The following is an 18,433-nucleotide window of genomic DNA, read 5'->3' as shown; positions in this document are numbered from 1 at the left end:
CGTGCAAGGAGGCTTCATTCCATTCTCTTATATACCGATGCATCAGCTATAGAGAAGAGGGAGAAGGTGGCCAATTTCTCGTGGTGGATCGCATAGCACATGTATTTTATAGACTTCTACACGACCATATCGGTACTCGAATCGACGCAAACTTACTCCTCCTGGAATTACTTAATAGAATTTTAGTGCCTACTGAATGCTAGCTGCAGTTGGAATGGTTACCAAGATATGAATGAATAATCGTTGTTACTAGCACAGTTCTCCTAACAAATTGAAATATTAGGTAGACAAGATCACATCTATTAAACCATAGTAGCCCTAGACAGCACCTATTAAAATAATTTCAAAAAGTAAAACAATATTCAAAACAATTTTTATTTTCTAATTTTTGTTGAATTTTCAAAGTAATAATTGACTACTCTCGGGAAAAACAATGCACTCATAGAGCATCCTAATAGATTTCAAACATTGATGATAGACATCGTCTGATGAAATTATTTAGATTTTTTAATTCTGTATAAATATCCAAGATCTACCTAGCGAATAACCGATATAGGACTAAATACACGTTTGTAACAACCTAGGGCCTCACCCTAAAAAATATTTTTTGAATCTTTCTAATTCAGCTCATGGAGCAGATGGTTTTTTATGTTAGTGTAGCTAATTTAAGTACCTCTACTTCCAAACTCTGATCGACAAACAAAGTTGGTGGCTTTTGTCCTTGGTTTTGAGATCAGCAGGTCAAACAGGTTGCTCTTGTTGGAGATAATTTTGGAGATCATAATGGAGATAATCACGAAAGAGCAAAACATGGAAATACAAATTATGACAGAATATTATATAGCTGAAATTGTGGTGTCTTTATATGGACTGTACAATAATAGAATAATCATGAAGGAGCAAAATATGGAAATACATCATGACAGAATATCATGCCAAAACATGGAAATACATCATGACAGAATATTATGCTGTGCATTATGGTGTATTTATATGGATTGTACAGCAATTGCTATTTAATGGCATTCAATTTGTATATTGACCTTTTGTAAATTATTTTCTATAAATAAAGTCTCCTACAGCACAAGCAATTTGTTGTGGTTTTTCACCAAATCATTCTTTCCTAATCTTGTCATGGTATCAGAGCTGTTTTCGGATTAACCTCCAAACCGATCCAATGGCCGTTGATACCTCCTCCTCTGCTTCTCCCACCACCATTTCCTTCAACACCATGGTACACATGATTACTATCAAGCTTTCATCCTCAAACTTCCTCCATTGGCGTAGTCAGGTAGTTCCTCTCCTGCAATGTCAAGGGCTCTATAGTTACATTGACGGTACCATAGAGCTGCCTAGATTTGCTGCTGATTCCACAGCCTCGACAACGCAGCAGGATGAATGGAAGCAAACCGACCAACTGGTCATAAGTCTGCTTCTTTCTTCTCTCATGGAAGAAGCTTTCTCTAAAGTGACCGGTCTCACCTCTTCTCGAGACATTTGGTGTGCCCTTGAATCCGCCTTCAGTCACAAATCGAAGGTCCGAGAGCTGCAACTCAAAGATAAACTTCAGTTAATGAAGCGTGGCTCTCACAGTGTTGAAGAATATTCTCGAATCTTCAAAGCTCATTGTGATCAACTTTCTGCGATGGGACGTTCGGTGGATGATGCTGATAAAGTTCATTGGTATTTACGTGGTTTAGGCCATGACTTCTCCATTTTTTCCACCATTCAACTCTCCTTAACAATATAATGGTAAGAACAAGGTTATTGTAGGCAATGGAACCTCCCTACCCATTACTCACATGTGCTAGTTGTTCCCAACTTAACCAAAAATCTGTTGTCTGTCAGTAAACTCACCTCTGATTTTTCTTTCTCAGTTTCCTTTACTGACACTAATTTTCTCATATAGATCCTTCAAACTGGAAAGGTGGTGGCAAGCGGTAAACGTATTGATGGTCTTTACGTGTTGCAGCGTGGACACCATGCCTTTTCCTCCATTCTCCACAAACATAATTTGTGTGCCTCATTTGATATTTGGCACGCACGTTTAGAGCATATTTCTCCAAAAATAATTACCATGCTAAATAAGACAGGTCATTTATCTCTCACTTCTATTTTGCCTACTCCTACTTTATGTGTAAGCTGTCAAAAAGAAAAAAAGCCATAAACTTTTCTTTCCTATCAGTGAGAATCGATCCCCCTCTATATTAGGCCTCATTCACTGCGATTTATGGGGTCCTGCTCCCATAACTTCCATTTCTGGCTATCGTTATTATGTCATTTTTATTGACGATCATTCTCGTTTCACTTGGCTCTATCCCTTAAAAAATAAATCTGACTTTTATGACACTTTCATACAATTCCAAGTATCCGTTGAAAATCAATTGTCAGCTAAAATAAAAGCTTTCCAAAGTGATGGAGGTGGTGAATTTACAAGTGTCCGGTTTAAATCACACTTAAATAAATCCGCTATACATCATCAAATTTCATGTCCCCATACCCCTTCCCAGAATGGCCATGCAGAAAAAAAACACCGCCATCTTACCGAAACTGGCCTCACCATGCTTTTCCATGCCCATGCCCCCCAAAACTTTGGGTTGAAGCCTTCAGCACAGCCGCTTTCACAATTAACCGCTTGCCTACATCGGTCCTACATGGGGTCTCTCCATTTGAAGTTTTGTATGGTAAGTCACCTACGTATGCTCTTTTTCGTCCATTTGGATGTTTATGCTTTCCTTATTTATGAGATTATGCTCAACATAAATGAGCATCATGTAGTCTACCTTGCATATTTCCCGATTATAGTACCTCTCACAAAGGTTTCCGCTGTCTTGATCCCATCTCACATAGAGTATTTGTAACTCGTCATGCTCGGTTTGATGAAAACTTTTTCCCCTTTTTCTCATCAAATTTAAAGCATAATACTCCACCATCAGATTATATTTCTTTTTCTGACCCTTCCCCTATAGCATCTTCTTTGTCTATTACTCTCTTCCGTAGATTCTCCTCCATTGTCGCAATCAACTGCGCCCAAGCCTTGTGTGCCTTGTGCCTTGGAACTGAGCCCTGTCCGACGCTCTGTTGTGCCTATGCTTCCTAAGACTACTCCCACACCTGCAGCAGCTCCTGACGCATCTCTTGCCACTACGTCCGTTTCTTTGGCTGCCCCGATCACTACTTCTGCACCCGTACAAAATGATCATCCCATGGTCACCCGCAGAAAGGCTGGTGTTTCCAAACCCAAGACTTACACTAATGTTTGTGAAGTTCTGCATTCTCCATTTTTGTTCTCACTATTAGCAATGAAGGCACCGAAGGGTTTTAAAAGGCCAACAAAATCACCAGAATGGATTACTGCTATGGAGGACGAAATTCGAGCTCTTACTATCAATAAAACATGGGAACTCGTACCCCAACCACCTGATAAAAATGTGGTTGGAGCCAAATGGGTTTTCCGCATCAAATTTCACCCTGATCGTTCTATTGCTCGGTTTAAAGCTCGTCTTGTGGCAAAGGGCTATGCACAACTTTATGGTCTTGATTTTCATGACACCTTCAGTCCAGTTGTTAAAACCTCTACAGTTCGTATTGTTCTATTTATTGCAGTTTCTCGCGGTTGGCCTCTTCATCAACTGGATGTCAACAATGCATTCTTAAATGGTTTTTTAAAGGAGGAGGTTTATATGGAACAACCACTGGGCTATATTGATCCTTCTCATCCGAATCATGTTTGTCAACTAAACAAGGCAATCTATGGTTTAAAGCAAGCACCGCGTGCATGATTCCATCGCTTTAGCAAATTTTTACTCAAGCTCGGCTTTGTATGCAGCAAGGCCGACTCCAGCCTCTTTGTTCACTTCACGGCTAAGGGAACAATTCTTTTGCTTCTCTATGTTAATGATATTGTTCTCACAGGTAGCCATGTGGACCTTCTTGGTCACTTAATCGGCAAATTGAGATCAGAATTTTCTATGAAGGATCTCAGGCCCCTTAATTATTTTTTGGGTCTTGAAGTACATCGAGATAACTCTGGCTTATTTCTCAGCCAAACGAAATATGCTCGGAATGTCCTTATCCGGGCTAATTTGCTTGATTGCAAACCAGTTGCTACCCCGATGATCGTTTCACAGCATTTAAGTGCAAATGGTCCTGCCTTTGATTCTCCTACAAAGTATCGTTTTTTAGTTGGAGCTTTGCAGTATCTCACAATCATAAGGCCCGACATTGCCCATGCTGTTAATTCTGTCAGCCAATTTATGCATGCTCCCACTGAGCATCATTTTCAAGCTGTGAAAAGAATCCTCTGATATGTCAAAGGTACGATGCACTTTGGTCTTTATATATGTCGAAGCAACCAATTTGATATCCTTGCCTATTCCGATGCCGATTGGGCTGGCTGCCCGAACACAGGACGATCCACTTCTGGCAATGCTATTTTTCTTGGTGAAAATTTGGTTTCCTGGAGTGCTAAAAAGCAACCTACTGTCTCTCGATCTAGTACGAAATCTGAGTACCATGCTCTAGCACTTACTGCCGCTGAAGTCAAATGGCTCCTGCACCTCCTCGTGAATTGCACATACCGCTCTCTAAGCCGCCTACTTTATTGTGCGACATTAAAAGTGCTATATTCATGACACGTAATCCCATTACACAAAAGAGGTCTAAGCATATTGACCTTGATTACCATTTTGTTCGTGAATTAGTATGCAGTGGTGTTTTGCGGATTACGCATATTTCCTCTAATCTCCAAATTGCGGATATCTTCACCAAAAATCCATCTCAACCATTGTTTACACTATTCCGTTCCAAGCTTCGCGTGCGAGCTCCCACACTCGACTTGTGGGGGGGTGTTGGAGATAATTTTGGAGATCATCATGGAGATAATCACGAAGGAGCAAAACATGGAAATACAAATCATGACAGAATATTATACAGCTGAAATTGTGGTGTCTTTATATGGATTGTACAACAATAGAATAATCATGAAGAAGCAAAATATGGAAATATATCATGACAGAATATCATGCCAAAACATGGAAATACATCATAACAGAATATCATGCATTATGGTGTATTTATATGGATTGTACAGCAATTGCTATTTAATGACATTCAATTTGTATATTGACCTTTTGTAAATCATTTCCTATAATAAAGTCTCCTACAACACAAGCAATTTGCTGTGGTTTTTCACCAAATCATTTTTTTCTAATCTTGCCATGGTACCAGAGCTGTTTTCGGATTAACCTCCAAACCGATCCAATGGCTGTCGATACCTTTTCCTCTGCTTCTCCCACCACCCTTTCCTTCAACACCATGGTACACATGATTACTATCAAGCTTTCATCCTCAAACCATTTAAATTAGTCAGCAAGGGTGACTCATCGTTGGTATATTAGTCATTAATCAGTTTAACACTAGATATGATTCCCACCTATTCTTTCGATAAAGGTGCGGGTGCAGTCTCGTTTAGCTGTCATCTCTGTTCTCTTATAACCAAACAACTTCTCTGCAAAGACTAGAAAAAGTTACACTCTGTGTGGACAAAGGATAAAGGTCCAAACCTGTCTGATAATGGGAAAAGACCTATAGGGAATAAGATAAATTATCTAGCCGACAACTTGCTCAATTGGTCTTAAGAGTTTGGAGGCAGAAAATAAATAACAAAGTTATGGCTGCATATACTACAGAAAGATCTGCAGTGCACCAGGAAAGTCCATAATCAAGGACATGGTCTCAGAAAAGAGAATTTTTTCCAATTATTCCTTAATGAGAAGAAAGAAAGCAATGTGTAGTTTCATCCATCTCGAAAACCTGCAGGAAGAACAACCCAATCTCATCTTCTATTGATTAGGACGAAAAATCCGGTAAGTTGATTGTTATAGGGCATCTGATAAATGCCGGTCGCTTCCACAATTATCTAGCAGTCTACATAATACTTCTAAAAGACTGAATCTTAGGGTTGAAATCGTATCGGATACTAGTATGTCACTATACATATTTATTTTGGTTGCTAAATATAGATATGGATATGGATCATGCTAGTCGGATGCAAAAATTTATATCTATGTTTGTTTTAAACAAATAAGGATACAAATAGAATACCAAAAGTATGGATATAAATACGGATAATTAAACGTTATGACCACAAAATCAAAGATATTACTAAATGGATGATAAATTAAGTTAATAGCATGTTAATATGGTCATTTATTTTTCTTAGAAGTTCATAAGTGCTATATAAAATTGATTAAGATTATAAATAAAATCAGATATTCAGATATGGATGGAATAGTTATCTATCCATATCCATATCTATTTTTTTTTGACAGATATATATGGATACGGATATTAGTCAGATACTCAAATTTTTATCCATATTTAGATAGTTTCGGATATGAAAATGGATCCGGATGGATATGATCCGATCTATTTCACCCCTAAGGCTGATAGACATCAGGTTGATAATTTAAATTGCAGCAATGAAGGTATTCAGATTGCACTAATGACAAAAAGAAGAAGACTTACATTGACTTTGGCGTATTCCATTATAAGTAAAAATCAGTCTCATGCTTATCCCCTCACTCGAAGTAGTCTTTAATGATAAACGATTTCGCTTCTTAATTTCTACAGTCACCCACACTCACCTATTTATCATTTAATGATAAACGATATCCCTCCACAGTCTCAATGCTCTAACTCTTTCTCTTGACTACTCACACAAAGGAAAGCAGAAGAAACAAACATAATCCCTTTAACACAGAAGAATAATGGATTGCAGCAATGGTTGATTCAAATTGTCGACTACTTCTCCAACCAAACTAATGCTATCACATCATATTAACTGATATCATGATCACCTCTCAGTGCAGGTGAAAAAAAAAAAGATAGCATTAGAAATAGTCATTCTACCAAAAAAATTAGATTACTTGTTTGTCCAACTGAACCAGACCATCGAGAAACAGTCCTATACTACTTTAATCAACCAAAAGACTAACATAAATTACTAGGCACAAGACCAAAAAACAATTTCTACAGCCCAACCATTTGTGGAAAAGCCTCAGATTGCAGGTGATACCTACCTCTTCAGTTGGACTACAGCAGAAAAGAACTCTCCACAATTTTTCTACCCTAACCTACAAATTAATGTTTTAATCACAAAGCAACATTATCTTCAGAACCAATCGATGAAGTAGCAAAATAATGCATGGTCTACGTCTCTACGTATAATCCCATTGATGGTTTTCCATGTGGTGTTGGTTAATTGGTGGTGCACAACTTTGATGTTTTCTCCTAGTAGTTGCACCGTCGCTAGGAATATAAAGCTAGTCAACATTATAGTGCTTAAGAAGAGAAACCCCTCTATTGCAACATTGTCAAGCTTTACTTTCAATTATTTATAAGTATGAAACATTGCAGATATGCTTATTCTGGTGATGCACCATCTTGTTTAATTCATTTTATTGTATAGGGACTCCCTCCACTTCCAAAACTTTAAAATATAAATATCACATTATTTTTACATGAAACTACTCTATCAAAAGGCATTCCTTGCTGTCCAATGTTTTATGTTTTTGAAACGAAATTGTGCATCAGTTTTTAGGAAAAGATGTTCTATTCCAGTCCTTTAGGAATCGCATGCCAATTATGTTCTGTTCCAGTAATATGTTCTTACTCCATTGCAAAAGCCACAACAAAAAAAAGACTTGGAATCTCTTTATTAGCCAAACTGAACCAAGAATAGTCATTCTCTTTATTGCTACCAACTTGTTCGCTACATCAATGAAAACTTAAAGGAGCTAAATGCTATTGCAGAGCATCAGTGATAGGCTGCAGGGTTGGAAGTCCGAATCTTTTTCCATGATGGACAGAGTTATCTTGATCAGTGGTTCGGATGGAGCAAATGCTTAGAACTGACCCCCAACAACACCCCCACCCCCGAATCCTATACCATGCACCCCGTTGATTCTTGTTGCTTAGTGGGGGAATAAACAGTAAGCTGAAAAAAATAAATCCACAGACAATAAATTTCCAAGAGGTTGGGTCAACAAATATTTTTGTGTCTCATACAGACTACGCAAGTGTTTTGTGGAAGAAAATGCTTGGAATCATCCTCTGGGTAAATTTTGTCCCAACTTAAAACATATTGATGATTAAGAATAAGTTTTACATGCTTCAAATAGATAAAAAGATTTAACTGGCGAGAAGATTTAACTCATAGTTACACATTAGATTATTTCATTGTTAAAATTAATAGAATCTAAACTGCCCTTAAGTAGCCTTTTCTCATTGTCACTTCTAAATGATTTTGCACCACTTGAGGTTACCATACAAGCAAAATGGCAATTTTTCCATTGTTTTTTCTTGAAGATCATAGAAACAAATTTGCATTCATACTATCTAACATGAAAATGTTCACAAACCAAAAGCCTTACTTTATCCTTAATGTGTCCTTATTCTGAAGGCAAAAACTACCGCATGTTTGTCATTATGATGATTCTTAACTCCTAACTTCCCAAAAATTGATTTTCCAGCATTAAATTAGCAAAATGCATTCAAACAATCATATTATTGATTAAATATCCAGAAACCATCTAGAAAATGTCTATGAACCTAGAATCATAATTTAGCTTCAAAACTTACCGGCGTGGATAATGACAATTAATTTTCATAAATACAACCGACGAAAAGGAAATAACACAACTATGCAATATTTTCATAACAAACTACCTCGAAGAGATATTAAAATGAAGCAAGAAGCATTATGCATGTTGGCTTTTGGAATTTCCGTAAACCCAAAATTTTGATGTTTTAATCACCACAATTTGTCAAATGTACCGAAGAATGCTAAGATATAAGGGTGCTTTCAAGGAATGCAATGACTAGATAAAGTTTACGAGATCACTACAATATCTAGCAGAGTCTTATAAGACAAGCATCAAATAACATATTAGAGCAATCTTATTCAAACAGCGTAATGAAATTTAGGAATACTAATGCAATACAAGATGTAACAGTGAAAATGCAGCAATACTAGGAAAGGAATAATAAAATTGAGTTCAAAAGCAGAAAAAATTGGGAGTACTAATGCAACATTCACCAAAAAACCACACCCTTTAAGGCTTCTTCGGAGCAGGAAGATCTCAACTCTGTCCACTTCTTGTTTAATGATCGGACCAGTTTGCTCCAATGAAATTGCAAAATATTTTCCTCCTCTCTCTAGGATTTTTCCTCTTTTGTTTCTTTCTCTTCTTGTTCTGACATTACTGATGTATCCTTTTCTTCTTTTATTTTCTTAGTGAAAGGAATTTGGCAAGGTTTTAAAAAGCGGCTGCAATATGTGGGTAGTTCAGGATTGCATAGAGCATGGGAGCACATATGTTAGTGGTATTTAATAAATATTTAAAAATAAGTAGAATTCATAATTTTGATAAAATTTAAAACTCTAAGAATACTCCTATGTTGAGCAGTAAGAATGGATATGGCTCAAAAAGGGGGTTAAAAGGTGATTTTGTTATTTTCCAACATTGGGTGGAAACGAGAGGAAGAGGGGACAAGTTGCTACATGGATTTGAATTGCATGAGAAAAATCTATGTGTAATGTGAAAAGTCATCCATAATTTTTTAAAAATAACGTGCACCAATATGATATAAAATAGAATAACGTTCCCAAATATCAATATGAATAAGTTCAAAAATGAAAGAAATACTTATAGGAAAAGGAACTCTAATTTGTTTGGCGAGAGGACAAACATTACAAGAATCTATTTTATTTTGAAAAGTAAAAAGAGAAATAAAAATATCTTAGGCTAAAATCTTTAATCTTAGAGTCGATAGATGACTCAAACGATTATGCCAAAGACTCAATTGCTATAGAAGTAGGAGAAACCGGATCCTTTCAATAGTGAAGACAATCCTGAAAAACACAGAAGTCCGAAAAAAAAGATGGCAACACAATTATGTGTTTTAGTAAACTTACTAATGGATAATAAATTTAAGTTGAAAGTGGATACATAAAGAATATTTTTTAACTTGAGAGAAGGGAACATTTTAATAGTCCTTTTTAGGGTCATTTGATCTGCATCTCTAGTAGGTAGTTTAATGAATTGATAAGTTGGTAAATGTTCAAGTAATAAAAAAAGATTAGAGTTGGAGACCATGTGGTTAGAAGCACCTGTTTCAATTACCCATGTCACGGGTTGTGAGTTGGAAGAAATATCTATCATGTTGATGAAAGTGGTGGTTTTGTCGATGTTTAACATTATAGCAATTGGACATACTGCTCTGACGTGAGCTGGGGCACAATAGATGGGCCAAGAGGATTTTCACTATTGGCAACATAATTTGCAATAGAAGTAGAGGTTTTGGTTCCTTTAGGTGGTTCGAGTAGCCATGTAATTTATAACAAGTGTCATGTGTGTCACCAAAGTTATTGCAGTAATCATAGTGTGATCATCCTCGACCTCCAGGACCTTCGTGGCCACAACCTCCTTGTTGGTTACCGGAGTGACTAAAATTGTGCTTGTCAAAACGCGAAGTAGTCATTGCAACGCCTTCAACAGATTGCATCGGTTTGACTTGTAGTGTTTTCTATTTCTCCTCTTGCAAAATAAGAGAAAAAACTTATTGTAGCTAGTGGCTCCATAATGAGTACTTCGAGTAGCCATGTAATTTGTAACAAGTGTCACGTGTGTCACCAAAGTTATTGCAGTAATCATAGTGTGGTCGTCCTTGACCGCCAGGACCTCCAAGGCCATGACCTCCTCGTTGGTTACCGGAGTGACTAGAATTGTGCTTATCAAAACGTGAAGTGGTCATAGCAGTGCCTTCAAGAGATTGCATCTGTTTGACTTGCAGTGTTTTCTATTTCTTCTCTTGCAAAATAAGAAAAAAAGTTTTACTTATTGTAGGCAATGGCTCTATGATGAGTATTTGGCTCTGAGTGATCGAAAATGAGTCATTGAGCCCCATAAGAAATTGAAAACATTTTTCATCTTGAAAGATCCGATTCAACTCTTTCATTGCACCATAGGTGCAAGTAGGAACTGGACATAGATCGTTGATTTCATCCCAATATATTTTGAGTGTGGTAAAATAAGAAGCAATAGAAGATTGATCTTGAATATGCATTGAAATATCTTGTTTGATATAATAAGTGCTCCTCCAGATCTTTTCATGCCTCCTTTACAGTTTCAAAATATACTATGCTGCTCACAAGATTTTTGTGGACTGTGCTCCAAATCCAGAAAAGCACCATGGTATTGCTATGTTGTCATGCATCAAATATTGTTGAACTTTTGTCAGGCTTCTCAAGCGAGCCATCAATAAAGTCAATTTTAGTCTTGGCTAAAAGAGCAGTCTTCATAAAGGATAATTGTCATCAATGAAGACTTGAGAGACCAAGACCATGCTTGAGTTATTTGAGTGGGGAAGAAAAAACGGTGATATTATATTATGATTGGAAATAACAGTAGAGGAAGCCATGATTATAAAATGGAGAATAGAGGGCCAATGAAAACAAACACCGAGAGGATGATAGGAGAATAAAAAAAAGAGGGGTTGGCTAATCAAGAAATAATCCGATCTAATACAATAAAAAATTTGTATTGAAAATAAGATTTGAATTACATGTTCTGTTCTGGTGTACTTTATATACAAGTTGAGCCTCAAATATAGTAGAATACAATAACAAAATTCTATGATTATGAAAAAAATACTAGGGCCAGATATAGTATAAATAATAGGCAAATCCAATAATTTGGTACAAATACTAAATTTGAATATGACAATCAGATCTAATGATTTTTGAAGATTGATCTAAGCTAATATACTAAAATTGTGCATGCAATATATGGCAACTATAACCTAAGCACATGAATGCTTCGTCTGCTAGTGTTCATGTTACCTAAGCAGCTATTAGAAATAAAGTGCAGCAAGATATAATGCAACATTACCTGGAAGCCAACTACTCATCATATCATGCAGGTGATTGATGAGGGCCATCCATCTTAAGTTCCATCCTAGCTTCAGAGCATTTATTGGACGGCACTCGCCGGCTCCTCCAAAGAACTAAAGAAGTTCAAGAAATGGATTGGGGTGATTATCTGCATTTGATCTTCAATATTAAGTGTATAATCTGTTCACATATGGCTAAATCAAAAATCCTATCCAAATTCTCTATACATGTCCTTGATGTGCAAACTACTTGTATAATTATGGTACTACCAAAACCCTGCTTATCCAAAACAGAAAGAGAGCAGACTCATGAGAATAACTGATATATTAATCCTAGAGAAATAATGGAGAGCTGTCCTTTGTCTTAAGTGTTTTGAAGGACTCTATGCAGCTCTTCTCCCATTGTGTGTAGAGTGACTGGTTTTCGAATCAGACCATTCATCCCACACTGCAAGCACCTATCCCTGACATCATTCTCAGCACTTGCAGTCAGAGCCACAATCGACGGCCAGCACCTGCTTCTAAACTTCCGGATTCTCATGGCCACTTCAAATCCATCCATGTTGGGCATGTGAAGATCCACCATTACAAGCTGGAAAGGCATAGAAGCAGTGCCAAAGGAGCTCAGACATTCGATGCCAGATGTGACGCAGGAGACGGAGCAACCTAGTTTCTCAAGGAGCTTTCCAGTAACAGCTCTGTTGACATCGTCATTATCAGCCAAGAGAACTCTGAGTCCTTTGAAATTAGGGATTGAAGATGTACGATAGAGACCCGAGGACTCTCCAACATCAGAGATTGGGGTCAGAGGTTGCAGCTGGAATTGGATAACAAGCGCAATGCTTTGTGCAATGCCTTGGGAATTTGGAACTGCCCAAATTTTTCCCTGCATCATCTGCAAATTAAAAGAAAAGGTATTAAAGATGAAGAACATAAAAAGAAAAAAAAATCAGTTGCTAAACTTGATGTGCTTCCTTGAACAGTCCCCAAATTACAAAATAGAAAATCTAATATATAGAACAAATAGCAGCTGGAAATCTGGGTGTCATACCAATGCTAAAAGCCACCATCTTCTGGAGGATCAATGATGGCATCAGAAGAAAGAAGACCAATGCATCGGGATGGGTGAATTCCAATTATGGTGCACAGGAACTTGCATCCCTATGAATTGCAGTGGCAATGATTCAAATATTTTGAACGGATAAATTTCGGTTCTTATGTACTAAACAGTTGATGCATTAGTTCTATGATCAGCTCCTAAAGTCTTTTTTTCTTTCCTTCGAGTTGTTAAGGGCTATATCTCAGTGCGATGAGCTTAGAGTGTGTAGTCAGTAAGGCATACTTCCTGCAAGTTACTCCTCAATGTTGCACAGAAGCCCCCTCTTTCTCCGGTTCTTCCCTCAGTCTTCTTCTGAGTCTTCTGTGTGTCTGAATTTCAATGGACATTTTCTAAGCAGACAAGGGCGGAGGAACTTTTTCCTTTTAGCTTCCCTGCTATCAAGGATTCAGTTGGGAGATTGGAACGACCAACTGAGCCGAAGATGGAGTGCCCACAGTTTCTTTTCAGTTAAATTTTGTTATACTACTCTTGTCCATGGAGCCCTGCTGTCACACTTTGCATCCCATTTATGGGCTACCACTTACTGAAAAAGTTGAAAGTTTCTCTTGGCTGGCTATTAATAATGAGATTCTGACTGCTGAGAACTTAAGAAAAACTGGAGTGCCCCACCTTATGTCTGCTTTGTTATGAGCTGGAAGAGACTACAAATCAGCTACTCTTATCTTGTTCCTATTCTAATATACTAGGAGGATTTGCTGTCAGATGCTTAGAACTCCGATGGTTCCTGCTGCCCTTTCTGGAGATGTGGATTAGTTGGAGGAAGCACAAAGTTCCCAGGTACTTGAAGAAGGGGTGGAATTTAGTACATGCTGGTGTCTATGGCTGGAATGCAATGGAAGATTTTTCAATGCTAAATAGTCTTCAACAAGCTAGGCAATTGATAATATCATATTCGTATTCAAAGGTTGCATCAAAACCTCTTCAGAGAAGTCATCAAAGCTGTTAACACATGTTCTAGGCATAGGGCAGAAACTGGATCAGATATGGATCGGATACTAGTATTTTCATAACTATATTTTTCTGTTTGACGAATATAGATTTGAAGATAGATGTTAGTTAGATGCAAAAATCTATATCCATATTTGTTTTAAATGGATACAGATACAAATCGGATAATAAATGTATGGATATAAATATCGTTATAATACTAAGTGAAAGGTAAATCAAGTTAATAGCATTTATTTCTCTTAAAAGTTTATGAGTATTATATAAAATTAAATAGGATCACAAATGAAATCTGATATTCGGATACAAATAGGATAGTTGTCTACCCATATTCATATCCTTTGACGGATACGAATATGGATATGGATATTTGTTGGACGCTCAAATTTCTATCTATATCCGTATAGATTCGGATACAGAAATGAATATGGACGGATATTATCTGGTCCACTTTCACCCCTATCTAGGCATTTTCTTTGATGAAATTTTTGTTTGCTGTTCAGCTGCTGTTGTTTCATGTTGAATGTTGTCACCTCTTTTTCATTCCTTTCTTTTCTTTTTCGTCTTTTTGTACCTTCTTTCATTTTCCCCACTGAAAGATAATCAATCTTGAACTAAATTTTCTCAAAAAAGGGGAGAAGCATTACACTTCAAGCCAATAAGTCGATACCCCATAGATGCGTTCAGGCTTTTAAGCTAAGGCTATGCATTAAGGATTTAATATGCACTGATGTTGAAATTCCAGGGAAACCATATTATTCTAGCTGAAAAATATGGGAAATATTTTTATTACAAAAAACAAAATGAAAAAATAAAAGACAAGGAAAAAGATTTTATGCTTGAAAGATCAGAAGCATGCAAATGCATCTAACCACATTTCGAAAGGTAACAGAAAGAAGAGTTTTCAATAAAATGTGAGCATGCTGGAGTATGAGAAACCAACCAATTTCAACGAGGTACTTAAAAAGTCCATGCATCTCATCACAGAAAGGTTTCTATCTAGTTCTTATCGCAAAAGACAGCTTTAAAGATGCAAAAAAGTACCATGATAAATGTGATCACCAATATTATGCTGCATGTTAATCTAAACTCGATGCAAAATTAATGTAAATGCAATAACTGGAATTAGTTTCCTTAATCAAGAAAATGTTTAACAACAATAACAATATTTTTAAGTACTTAATGGCATGCAATCAGGCATACCTGCACAAGCTTCTTGCACATGCTGAAATTGAGGCCCATCTCAAACCCTTCAGAGTGGGGCTTTGGAGCAAGTTGAACTGTTGATGAACTTGGCTCATCATTTAGCAATCTTTTTATTCCAATTTCAAACTTCACACGGGTATGTCCATCGGAAAAGCTGGATTTCCATGGAACCCATTCCTGATCTTGACCATCTTTAACCTCATTATAACTAAGCACCCCAAATGTGACAAACCCTTCATCATGTCCATTCAATAGAGCAGCTATCATATGCAATATTACATGAAAAATCCGTTTCTCATCACCAACAACCCGATCAGGCACTGCATTGTCAACCTGAAATCCAAAACCAAAACCTCTACAAACACAAAGACATCTTACAACATTAGCAGCTTCCTTAATCATAGAATGCAGCAGGAAGGGTCTCATAACCAAAGAAAAGCGCTCACGGTTGACAGTAGATATATCCATAACATCAGTAATCAATATCGACACAACACTACTGGTCTTTGCTATTGTATTAACTACAAGCCTTTGTTCTTGGCTCCACTTTTCTTGTTGCATTATAGACAACAGACCCAAGATGGAGTGGATGGGCCTTCTCATCCCCTGGCTCATGGCCCTTTGAAATGAGTTCCTTGCTTCGCTTGCCATCATGGCACTCTGCCTCGCACGCAGCAAAGCCCTGTTCTGCTCCTCCAATTTGTCTCTCATCAACTGGGATTCCTCCAAAACCGCTGCGTGAGAGAGGGCAACAGCAACCTGATCGGCCACCACTTCAATAATCTCTAGTTCCTGGTTGCTCCAAACTCTTGAATCATCTCCAGGAAGGACCAGAACCAGTATTGCATAGCTCGCTTCAACATTCTGCGGTGTCCCACCTTTGAAATTGGACACCTTTAACATTGGCATTCGTATAGCAGCTACCGCGCCCGGTTCAAGCGTACCTCCGCTGCTTGCAGAGGCAAGCATGGACCCCAGCCTCAATATCTTCAAACCTTCGGTCTCGGTAATCTCCATTACATCCGGATCATCAATTGCAACCGAACGACTGTACAAATCGGATGAGCTTCTCTGTCTCAACTCATGAGTCAGGTTCATCTCCCTTCTGTTCTCACTAGGCATCCATACAGCACAATTCTGCAGGCCCAATGTGTTCGAGAGCTCGACCAAAGTGGTGTACAAGATCGTATGCCTGTCGAGCGACCTGCGGATCTCTTGGGTCAGCATTCGCACATGCCAGGTGGCTTCCTTCTGCCTCTTCATCTTCCCAACTTCCCTGTCCAGCTCCCGGGCTTTTATCCTCAAGAAGTTCTCCCTCACCTTCACTCTCAGGAGCTGAGGGATCAAGGTCAGGAGGGTGATTGCAGTGGCGAACGAGACAAGCGCGGTGAAGAATTTGGAAACGGTGAGGCTCAGCATCAGAAGGAACGAGTGGGGCCCGTAGGTGAACACGTTGAGCATGTGGGTGAGTCCACAGAGGACTATGAAGGCCCCGAACTGGAAGACGATCCATTTGAAGGGGAAGAGGTTGGAGCACGCCGCGAAGTAGATGAGCTCGAGAGGAATGGAGAAGTAGGCCGCCGCAATCAAGAAGTCGCTCACCTTCTGGCATTGGAGGATGCTCTCGGTGCTCCAGAGGCTGTCGTCATCACAGTTGCAGCGGGGGAATCCAATCTCTATGGCCGATGCACAGAACAGGAGGGACAAAATCAGAAGCCCATGGCACAATGCTCTTAACATTTGTACCGGAAAGCTTCATTCAATCCATCAGCAGATCTCAAAGTTTTCCAGAGTGTTGCACAGCTTAAACCTTTCTATCCACTTGAAAAGATTCCTTCATGTTCCCTACAATTGAATATAAAGAAATCCCATCAATGGATGAATAGAGAAAAATCAAGCACAAGGGTATCTGCCATTTTTTTTCTCTAAAAGACAATATCTTGGGAAACAAAACCCCAGCATCCCAGTTTGCAGTTATCTATTTCAATGATCCTTGTGAGGAATAGAAAAAGAACCATAACCTGAACCCCTCTGGTCTTCTGGAAAATACCAAACTAATACATATATTGGAGGATTGCTTGTCAAATTGAATGGCAAAAGGAAGTTCCAACAGATCTAACAAAACTTAAATCCCATAGCCTAATTCTGATACAAAAGAGAATATAAACATGAACATAAAGTCACAGATTTCAGAATCCTTAGTCCTAGGAAAAAAAAAGGTGAAGAAAGACAAAATCCTCCCAAATAAGAAGTACCAATCCATCTGACCTTGAACCTGTGCAGCTTCGCAGGAGATCAAAATTTCATAAACCCCAGAGCGAAGGAATGTCATCAACAAAACCAATTGAAATCTTCTTAAAAACAAGTGTCAAGATACCTCTTTTCTCCACATACACACAAAAAAAAAACCTCAAACCAACGTACCCATCAACACAAAACATCTAAAACGACATCCAAACCCCATAAAAATCTCACCTTTTTTGACTCCCTTCCACTTCCCGGTCTTCTATATCCCATAAAAACCATAAAGACTCCACCTTTCCAAGTCAAAAGAAAGAAACCAGAGAGCCAGATACCCAAAACCAGCGGCAAAGAGGGATCGCAAACCGGTTAACTATGAAACCGCCGTCTCCAATCCGCCTCCCATCCAAAAGGCTTCGCGAAGGGCCCCTAGTCGCCTCAAGGGGAGTGGGTCCGTCTCTCCTCGGCCACCAGTGACACTGAACTCCTCAGACCTCGTCCTCCCCCCGTCCTCCTCCGAGGCCTTGCCTCCCTGCTCGCATTTCAGCGCTCAAAGAGGAGGGAACGGGGGAAGAATTTGAGTCGATCCATCTCCTCTCTTAGCAAGAGAGAGAGAGAGAGAGAGAGCTGAGCAGGGACGAAGGGGGACCAAGAAGTGGTAGAAAGGAAGAACGGGAGTTTCCAAGGAAAGAATGACTTTTTAATTTTTCTTTCCTCCTATTCTCACCCTCTTCTCTGCCCGACGTTACGCCACTGCCGTATTTATTCTTTTTTTTAGGGTCAGTTCCTAAAAAAGAAAAGTAGGGACCGGGAAAGAATAGGTGTTGATTTTTGACCCGGACCCGACATACATCCGCTGTAGGTGATAGATTTTTGAAGACGGGTCGGTAAACGGGTCGGATTCAGGTCTGCTCTGAATACATCAAACGCTAACAACTTGGCTAGGCTTTGAGAGTTAGATGTTGT

General features: G+C 38.5%; 1 protein-coding gene across 3 annotated transcripts; it reads right to left on the bottom strand.

The window, feature by feature from the left end:
* Positions 1 to 12,078: 12,078 nt before the first annotated feature.
* Positions 12,079 to 18,201, bottom strand: LOC103710376 (ethylene receptor 2-like). 3 transcript variants are annotated; one of them, XM_026805919.2, is made up of 4 exons: positions 17,702 to 18,201; positions 15,224 to 17,071; positions 13,007 to 13,116; positions 12,568 to 12,850 (listed from the first exon to the last, which is right to left on the bottom strand). In XM_026805919.2, the coding sequence occupies exons 2-3, from the start codon at positions 16,964 to 16,966 to the stop codon at positions 13,012 to 13,014; spliced, it is 1,848 nt and encodes a 615-aa protein (XP_026661720.1). In that variant the 5' UTR covers positions 16,967 to 17,071; positions 17,702 to 18,201; the 3' UTR covers positions 12,568 to 12,850; positions 13,007 to 13,011. The 3 variants fall into 3 exon arrangements, with proteins under 3 accessions (XP_008794286.1, XP_008794287.1, XP_026661720.1); XM_008796064.3 differs by lacking the exon at positions 13,007 to 13,116 and having other exon boundaries at positions 12,079 to 12,850; positions 17,702 to 18,198; XM_008796065.3 differs by lacking the exon at positions 13,007 to 13,116 and having other exon boundaries at positions 12,079 to 12,850; positions 17,834 to 18,198.
* Positions 18,202 to 18,433: the final 232 nt, after the last annotated feature.

Source organism: Phoenix dactylifera, chromosome 5, assembly GCF_009389715.1.
Source record: "Phoenix dactylifera cultivar Barhee BC4 chromosome 5, palm_55x_up_171113_PBpolish2nd_filt_p, whole genome shotgun sequence".
In the NCBI taxonomy this organism is placed as follows: Eukaryota; Viridiplantae; Streptophyta; class Magnoliopsida; order Arecales; family Arecaceae; genus Phoenix; species Phoenix dactylifera.
The sequence above is the reverse complement of the archived record's forward strand: the minus strand, read 5'-3'. Positions and strand labels throughout refer to the sequence as shown.

Excerpts from the sequence above, each read along its gene's own strand:
- LOC103710376 (XM_008796064.3), bottom strand. The coding sequence starts at position 16,966 with ATGTTAAGAGCATTGTGCCATGGGCTTCTGATTTTGTCCCTCCTGTTC. Across the intron at positions 12,851-15,223 it reads TGTGCAAGAAGCTTGTGCAG|ATGATGCAGGGAAAAATTTG; the intron begins GTATGCCTGATT and ends TTTAATTTGCAG.